Below are 9,641 nucleotides of genomic sequence, written 5' to 3'. Positions count from 1 at the left end.
ACAGGAACTAAAGTAACACTATGGTCAACACGCACAGGCAGGGGGACCAATCAATCCTACAATACACACACTGACCCTTTTCTGCTTTATTTCATTTTCTTTTCCGAACCTCCGAGAATGACCCTCTACCTAAATTCAAGTGCATTCCTTGAATCTGGATTTAAAAAGTCCCGTTCATGAATTTGTTTCGTCAGATGATGATCAGAATCGCAAGATATCGTCTTTACATTCCAATATTCATGTTTGACCATACTTTTTGGAACTTGTCGGAGCTTCCCATGAGGTTCTGTTTATGGGTGAAATCTCAAATCTCAATGCAGAGATTTCACTAAATAGGCTTTCCCGATTTGTAGGCACCAAATATTCTTGGTTCACAGCTTATGCATCGTTAAAGCCAAACGACACGTGCAAGTGCAACTGAAGGTCATGATTAAAAACTAATTGACTTTACTCTCTCGGGGTTGTGAATAGTACTCCTTCTGTTCTTAATATAAGACCTATTTAACTAATTTGATTAGATTAAGAAAATTAGGTAAGTTAGTTAATTATAAGAATGTGACATGTTTTTTTCTAAAATACCATAATCATCTTTCTTAATACCTCATATCCCTCTTCTACTTGATTATGGTTGAGGGAGTATCCATAAAGGTACTTTAGAGAAAATTGATAAATATGATAAATGGGTCTTATATTTAGGACCAAAACCAACTTAACAATTAGGTCCTATATTAAGAATCGGAGGAGTATTATTTCATCTGCCGTCTACATTTGTAAGAGAATTATTGGTCGGTGAAGGCAGAAAGAGAGTAAGGAGAAGCAACTTAACTATCAAGAAGTTTGGAGGGGGAAAAAAAAGAAGCTTAACTATCAAGGAAAAAAGGAAACCATTTTGGGGAATTCACCTGGGGGCTTTCCCATGAAGAAAAAGCAGGATTATCACATAAAGGTCAAGGATGGTTTATTTGAGCCACCACGCAAAGGGATTCTCTTTTCATTACTGCTGTTTTTTCTTGGTAAACTGAGTCGTGGGCAGCATGAAAGCATGTGCTTGAAAGATAATGCCATGTCGTCGTAGGAAAGCTTTTGGTGGAGCATGATATATATATATATATATATCATAGAGACAAACAATAACAGGTGGAAGTTTTTTTTTTTTTTTGTTTGGAAGGAAATAATACTCTTCCGGTCTTTAATATAAAACCCATTAACTAATTTGATTGGATTAAGAAAGTTATGTAAGTTAGTTAGTTATAAGTAAATGTGACACGTTTTTCCTAAAATACCATAATCATCTTTCTTAATACCTCTTCTTCCTCTCCTACTTGATTATGGTTGAGAGAAGTATCCATAGGGGTAATTTAGAAAAAATTGATAAATATGAGAAATGGGTCTTATATTTAGAACCAAAACCAACTCAATAATTGGGTCTTATATTAAGGACCGGAGGAGTATTATAGCAACCCTTGAATGGGAAAGTTCAATGGATTATGGAAAACTCCCTGGGAGAGCCTCCCAGAGGAGAAAAAACAATCTGCAAATAATCAGAGACTCTATAGATACAGATTCATTTCATTCTGTACACAAATCCAACTGAAGAAGAATCATACAAAGGATATGAGTTTTTTTTATCATTCTTAACGTCGAGACAATATCCTTTGGGGATCATTGGAACCACTGAAAGACAATCATATGTTATAGTGCGTGTGCGTGACTGAACTTTTTTTCCTTCATAAATTTATGATGCATACATTTTAACTCGTAGTACGTACTCTTGTTAATACTCTCGAACATTCACACAAACACACATATATATAGTCAAATATATAATAGAATTAAATAACTGGTACTACTACACCCACTTTAATGATGACAGGATCATGCATGCTCTATATCGTATTTAAACAATACAATTAATATTGTTTGATCACCAGATATTAAAAAGATATATAAAATCTAGTCTAGGAAAATCTACCAGCATTATATAATATATTTTTGCACAAGAGATGTCATATAAACTCTTGAAATGTGTGAAAAGTAGTTAAATCTGAGCAGTAGTAGTGGTGTGAGCTAAAAAGGTAATTTCTATCACATGATTAACAAAGAATCACTCACATGCGCGGGTCCTAGATGATATTTTTGGCTGGACGTTCTTTTCCAACTTTACTTCGTTAATTTTTATCTGTGTTTTCTTTGGCGCGGGGGGGGAGAGAGAGAGATCAGAAGGCAGCCATCCCCTTCCACTAATTGAGGTCTTCGTCAAGTCTATGTTCGGAGCGCTTTAAATCAAAAGCAAAGACAAAGAAATAGGAAGAAACAGAAAGCATGTATGGTCGTTCCTGGTTTGGCCCTTATATAAGAGGATGCCACGTATTAACATCGAATAGGACTCCTGTGTCATATATACCAACGAGATTCCACGAAGATTCCGTCATTCCATGAATTATTGGTTTCTTTGTCATTCACCGTCAATTATCAAGGCAAAGCATTATCCTCGTTTATACAAAGCTAAGCTTATCACACATGAAAAAGAAAAACATAATAAGAAGAAGAAAAGGCGCATACAGGACAACACGATTAAAAAGCAGACCCGTAAATCTTTACACATTTAATTTACTCCCAACAACGTGGGGCTTTTCGAAGCACACTACTTTATTTTCTCCTCCTCATCAGAAAGAAAGGAAACGAGTAGCAAGCTACCAGCCGCCCATATTTTGCTCTCTCATTTAATGTATCGAGCACATTTCATGCACTCGCCAATCAGTTCCTACGTGAATCACATCATAAATCTAGCTACTTAATTGCATCGATCCATCGTTCACAGCTTAATTTATTTTACAATATGGAACCAGGGAACGTGGACGACGCATGCACGAACGTACTTATAATATACCTTTTTGTTAATATTCTGGTTAATAATCATGGCTCAACGCCGCCTATTGGGAATGCTCGGAGCCTAAAATCAAATATAGATCAGAAAGTCTCGCCATGAGGGCCACGGATTCGGTTCTCAGGCGTTCATTCTCTGAGCATGCTACTCGGAGTTGATACAAGGCCAGGCCCAGCCGGTTTTTGAGCTGTTGGTTTTCGACTGAGAAGCGGTTCACTTGGCTGTTCAGGTTCTCTAAATGTCTCTTCTTTCTCCAGCGGGATCGTCGGGCTGACTCCCGGTTCGACTGCATCCGCCTGCGCTTCCTCTCGTCATTGGAGTAAACCTCCCGGCTGGACCCTTGCGAACCGGAGCTTGGGCTGCTCGTGTGATCTGGTTCGTCTCCTGATTGGAGGAGGGACAACAACTCCTGTATATCCCCAGCCGTGAGCACCGCCGTCTCCTGAACCGGCCATGGGAACTGGACCGCTTCGTCTTCGTGGAAGAGCATTATGGCAGCAGAACTCTACTATATTCAAAGAGGGAACCAGAGAGAGGAAAGGAAGGGAAAAGGGAAGAACCAGAGAGCCAGAGTTGGGTATTTAATTAGGATGGAGGAGGAGCAACCCGTGGGGTCCATGGAAGCAAAAGTTTTCGGAAAGCTAGGGTTCATTTGTCCCCAAAAATAAAGTTAAAAAGAAGGGGAAAAAAATACAGAAAAGGAACTAAGTTTCAGATGTACGTATGGGTGTCATTTGTTTTGGCAAAAATAAATGCTGCAGATCAACACAGTTACATGCAACTTTAATGTCAGGTGGCATGCTGGTGGTGGAGGAAATCAGATATATTGTCGAAATCTTTTATTTTTATAGTAGTACTTCGCCTTTTTTATTAATTAGGAACAAGATATCAGAGATTCCTTGGGAAGATTAGCTTTAGCTTAATGACGAAGAATCTAACAGAAACAAGTAAAAACCAAATGGGTTTAGAAAGTTACTGGAAGCGGACTGTGTTTATGTCGCCAAGCCATTTTGGATACGCACATAAAAGGTGAAAAAGCAGAGCGTTAAAGTTGCCACCCACATACATATTTTAAAGGGGAAAAAATTTATATATATTTGCTAATGTAAAGGTGGGCTAATAAGCGTCTAGCTCGTGGAAAATCGTCCCCCTATTGCTACAAATTATTTCCATTCCTGTCACTTCACTGCTCTCAGCACCTCATCATTCATTAAAGCCTTCCACCACTTTTCAAAGTTCCAAGAAAAAAACTTCATTAAAAATGGGGCAAATTATTTAGGTTTTCTTGACAAGCTTCCTTCACTTTTCTCCTACACGAGGATTTCCCTATTTTGGTGAACTTGATGACTAGTTCTGGGAACTGCATGTGTGTGTTGCAGAGATCGATGTCCAAATTAGATCTATCAATAGTGCATTATATATTCTCATTAAATTCTTGTCCATGGAGATGCACATGGAAGGAGAAATAAATGAAAGACGAATAATGCAATAAACTTTAACTTTCATGCATTGTAGATCGCTGATAATCAATTAATTTTATTTTCCCTTTTCGTACATTATATTCTTGAAGAATTCTCGTAATTTTTTTTTTCGAATCACGTGACGTACATTTTTCTTACGAGTTAAGGGAAAGACTTGAGAGACGATGCTTTACTTCCTTGTACACTAATTTGATACTGAACTTTCCATATAGATAAGCAGATAGATACTGATTGATACTACACATATATATGCCCCCTCAAATTGATAAGATCAGATCACTTAAAAGGAACATATAAAAAAAAAATCAAAAAGTGACCAATTATTCGATGTTTGTAGAGATGAAAATGGTAAAGATCAGTAGAGAATTGGAAAATAGGGTTCGTCATAGATAAAGCGAGCGAGACGTTTAACCAGACTGATTGCACATATTTTCTTTATTTGCCTTCTAAGTGAATATATGGTCACATCGAGTGCCCGCGCGCGTGTGTGAAAATATTAGCTTTATACACCGAATGCAATCGCTGAGAAGTGGGTTGCTTTCTCACTAGCTTTTGGTCCGAAATGTGAACAGACAAGGCAAGGGCAGATAAAAATTAAGTTGCTGCGATGTTAGAAATACTTAGTAGTAAAGAACAGAAAGCTAAGGATCAGAATATTCTTGGGAGGGTAGTTTTCTCAGTTGAGCATTCTGGGGAGGGTAGTTGGTTGGCCCTGGACCATTATAATAGCAAGGATAAAAAAACAAGTGTGAGTGGAGCCTAACATGCAGTCCTTCCATTGCCATTTTGGTTTAACTTTGATCACCGTGCCAAATTAAAGTAGCTTGCACGTGCATGCTGCCTCCAAATTTCCGAAGGAAATTACAAGAAAGAATACTTCTGGTGCCAAAGCAAGATGAATGTAATAAAAATTAGTCTAATATCCCCATCTTCAAAAAAATCTTATTTCTTCGTGCGTTTCTTGAATCATGAAGATTTGTTAGTTCTAACTTGGATAATCTCTCCAAACCCGAGTTGTTATATCCTTTTTAATCAAAAAGTTTACTTTAGCAACTGCAGTGTTAGTTTCTTTCCAGTCCTTTTGATGGCGTTAAACTTGCTGGTTATTTACCGCCACGCTTCATATGTCATTCATCATGTTAGGTTATAAAAGGTTAGAGTGATGATTAATTACCGTAATCAATTCAGGTTGGTTAAATTAAAAGGGTCTTGGTATATATGCGTGCCGGCCGGCCCCTTCATGTTTCAAACAAAGAAAAGCTTGCTTACCTGTAAAATAATAAATAAACGAGTAAGGCTAAAAAGGGATTGGGTCATCCAACTAATTAAAAGAAATTGTGTCTAATTAATAGAATAATCAAATGGTTAGAATTCTCTTTTTTGTTATTTCGGCCAAATCTGAATTTCCACTCTCCCAACTCTTGTCTTTCCGTTTCGATCAGGCATACCTAAACCATCTGACGATTAGTTAAAATTAATTATTAGAGGCTGATACTAATCTTATTTTATTCGCGGGGGGGATTTGGCTGTGAGTAGTTCATATCATATGGGAGCATAGTGGGGGCCGGGATAAGGTTTAGGGTTACGTGCACTAGGAAATTACTCCTCCGGTCCTAATTATAAGACCCAATTGACTTATTTGAGGAGATTAAGGAAGTAAGTTAAGTTGGTTATTTATAATAAATAAGTGTTGTCATTCCTAAAATATCCTTGCTAATTAAGTATATTGGCTAAAACTATCATTATTAGAAGGATTATCTTGGAAAAAAATGCATAAATATAAGAGACAAAATGGATTGGGGTCTTATAATTAGAATCAAATAAAAAGTCAAATAGGATTTTATAATAAGAACCGGAGGAGTAATAAATAAAGGGAATGATGAGGATGACACATGGGGAAAAAGCAAATGTCATGAAGCACAGTTGGAATGTCTCTATATAAGCATCTTATGAAGAAAATCAAAATTCAACAAAAGTCATTATTAATTAAGAGCTTATATATATGTATTTGGATACACATATATAGCTGGCAAAAAAACCTTCGATACTTAATATAAGAGCTAATAAACTAGTTTGAATAGTGTAAGAAATTAGTTATATTAATTGTTTGTAATAAATAGATATTGTCTTTTCTAAAATATTCTTACTAATCAAGTGTATAGACTAGAACTACTATTATTATAAGGGTTAACTTGAAAAAAAAAAAAGATAAATATGCAAGACAAAATGGATTGAGATCTTATATTTAAGATCAAATTAAAAGTTAAACAAACTCTTATATTAATAACCTGAGATAGCACATCCGATCAGAAATTTGGGAGTCCTCAATTATGAGTTCTCAGTGTGTAAACTTAACGGGAAGGATCATCTGGCGTCATTAGTAATAATCACACAGATTAGTATGCTGCTGATAGCATATCCTCCGAGGGCTCCCATGCATCCACTGGGGACATCGTTGGCTCCATACAAAACATATGATCACAAAGCAGAGACTGAGTTTCAAACCTCTGATGGACGACTAATGATATTTTCCCGTATATGTGTATTATATACGCAGCTCTCCAGGTAGCGGGATCTCTCATCAGTTATCCATGAGGAGATTTTAATGTTAAATTTAAATAAGAAATTAGCAACAACCACTTCAAGTAAGTCGTTGTAGTATAGTGGTGAGTATTCCCGCCTGTCACGCGGGTGACCCGGGTTCGATCCCCGGCAACGGCGTTTTTCCACTTTTTCCCCTCTTCCTTACCTTTTAGCTTAAACCGTCCGCTTCTACACTTTGGTCAACGAAGGAGACGCCGCCTGCCAGCTGCCAACGTCTCCCGCTTCGGTCAAATATGCAGGGACCGCGTGTCATTTCCCTACGAAAATTGAACGGTGTTTGGGGGGGCCAAAAAAAAAAAGATTCGATCATCCCACACTTTCCTTCTTTGATCTTCTTATAGCCCCGCTGCCTTTATAATCAAATCAAGGAGATAATGCTCAAGATTATATTCTTTCTTTCTTTTTTCTCTTCAAGAAATCAACGGCTTTATAATCAAATCAAGGAGATAATGCTCAAGATTACATTCGGCCAGTTTGACATAAAATTAGATTAACTGATAATACGGGCTAAATACACTTCAAAAAACATGAATATTAATACAGAAGGCATGAACTATTCGTCCCACACAGCTGTAGAAATTTTGATTTGATGAACTGCTGGTTTTGAATTAAATCATTAAATATCATGCTATAGCATTTTTTTGGGGAAAAAAATAACTTTCCTTAAATTGAAATCCCTTTTCAAATAACAAGATAAAATTTGTGATGGCGTTGCAACTCGGGGCCATGGAGAATCAGATCGATTCTGGTCGACAACTTAAAGCCAGTTTGATACCCGAACCCCTTTTGCTAACGCTGATGAGATATTTGAACCCAAAAAAGAAAAAAATACTGATGAGATAATGGTCTTCATCTTGAACTTCAAAAGTAAATACAAAATAAACGTATCCTGTCTTGAAAAATACACACACACACACATATATATAAGTTCCATAAATAGCAAGGATATATAATATATGTTTTTTATTTTTTATTTTTTTAAAAGAAACCAGATATAAGGCCCCAGAAATTAAAAGTGGGATGATCGGGAAGGGATACAGTGAACTAAATACTATATTAACTAACGTTTTTTCCACAAAAAAAAATTAAAAAGAAGAAGAAGAGAATGCTACATATATAAACTGAGATTCTGGCGAATAATGGGTCTCCGTCCTCCACTCGCAGGAGGCAGCTAGAATCGAGAATTCGTGTATGGAATACTTTACAACACAACCTCACGGCTAGGCCTGCTTTTGTCTTGCCTTGTCTCTCCAAGATTTTGACAGAAATATAATACTAGCATAATTAATTATATATTATACAAAATGTATAAAAATTCATACTATTTTGCCAGGCTGTTAATTTGATGAGTAGGGGCTGTGAGAGAAATCGCTCATTTAGAGATGTTATAAATGATGCTTAGATTATTATTTCACGTACACTGAAAGGTTTTGATTAATCATATCACCGAAAGCACATGTTACTTATTGACAATTTGGTTGAGTTCTCTCATAATATGGAAACCAAATTTTATATCCTTGATCCCCCTCCACGCTATTAGGCAAGAGATGGAGTTTGATGAAGGAGGAGGATAAATATTTTAGACCTGCTTTGCCTTGATTTTGAGTTGTTATTGATGCAAAGTTTTATTGATGTGTGTGTATGTATAGAATTTACTTAAAACTCTATAAGAACATGCTTCATATTTAATCTGGTTAAATTAGATGTCCATGAGAGGGAGAAAGGGCTCTATCAGCTGGAAATCTAAATCGTCATTAGCTGGAATATATATATATATATATATATATCATATAAAATGTATAATAAGTGGCACATCAAACAATGCAAACGGTCAAAAAATGAACTTCAACGCTGGGACGCTCTTGTGGTCATGCGTTGCTGAATAACAACATAGCCGGGTCCCCTCATTCCCATTACATAGAAGAGCAAAGCATAATCATTCCGGTAGCAATAATGCAAGTTGATCGTTCATCATTAATCATATGGAAACGTAAACAAAAACTAAGAATGATGAAGAGAAGCACAAGTGCGCAAGCCTGTCCCCTCATGGCCATGCCTCCCCATTCTTACGATAGGGCGAGTCAGGTGTCAGAAGTGGTTGAATGACATATCTCATTGTTGGGGTGAAAAGCTATTTCTTCCAATTCCCTTCGAACACTGACTTCCCCTCTTTACGATTGATCGCCAAATTTCTCTCTCCTTTGAATTGCTCCAGGTGACGGAACTGCATGTTCGGAGACATTGATGTGCTGCATCCGCACCCTCTGTATTTGACTTATACCTCACCACGTAGGTCTTCATTTTTTAGCTATGGACAGAATTAGTAATATCCTGTCTTAACAATGGAATCTCGTCACCGTTTCACCGATTGAAGGGAACTAACTTACAGGTTGGCTTTCTTTAATTCGGAACTAGGAAAAAAACAAAGCCGACCTAGACAGACATCATTGAATAATTTAGAGGATCATTCATTCAGGTGGACACCATAAACCCTGCAGCTGTCGTCTTTTTTAAACCAACCTGCGGTTGTCATCAAACTTGCGAAACTTCACATTCAATATTTGAGAACAGAAAAGACAAAGTCATTCCTACTGGCTACATTTGCTTCTGCGTTATTATATACATACATACAATCATGGCACAAAAATGTCTTCAGAAACTGGGAATTG

General features: G+C 36.9%; 1 protein-coding gene and 1 non-coding gene across 2 annotated transcripts; one reads left to right on the top strand and one right to left on the bottom strand.

Moving 5' to 3' along the window:
• Positions 1 to 2,933: 2,933 nt before the first annotated feature.
• LOC114752179 (basic leucine zipper 4-like) lies at positions 2,934 to 3,377 on the bottom strand. Its single transcript, XM_028940905.1, has one exon. The coding sequence runs from the start codon at positions 3,375 to 3,377 to the stop codon at positions 2,934 to 2,936; it is 444 nt and encodes a 147-aa protein (XP_028796738.1).
• A 3,640-nt stretch (positions 3,378 to 7,017) lies between these two features.
• On the top strand, positions 7,018 to 7,089 carry TRNAD-GUC (transfer RNA aspartic acid (anticodon GUC)). The gene has a single exon. It is a non-coding gene; the product is annotated as a tRNA-Asp (tRNA).
• Positions 7,090 to 9,641: the final 2,552 nt, after the last annotated feature.

The sequence above is a fragment of the Neltuma alba genome, unplaced genomic scaffold (genome assembly GCF_004799145.2).
Source record: "Neltuma alba isolate B1F8T4 unplaced genomic scaffold, ASM479914v2 tig00007266_pilon, whole genome shotgun sequence".
Classification (NCBI taxonomy): Eukaryota; Viridiplantae; Streptophyta; class Magnoliopsida; order Fabales; family Fabaceae; genus Neltuma; species Neltuma alba.
The sequence above is the reverse complement of the archived record's forward strand: the minus strand, read 5'-3'. Positions and strand labels throughout refer to the sequence as shown.

Excerpts from the sequence above, each read along its gene's own strand:
- LOC114752179 (XM_028940905.1), bottom strand. The coding sequence starts at position 3,377 with ATGCTCTTCCACGAAGACGAAGCGGTCCAGTTCCCATGGCCGGTTCAG.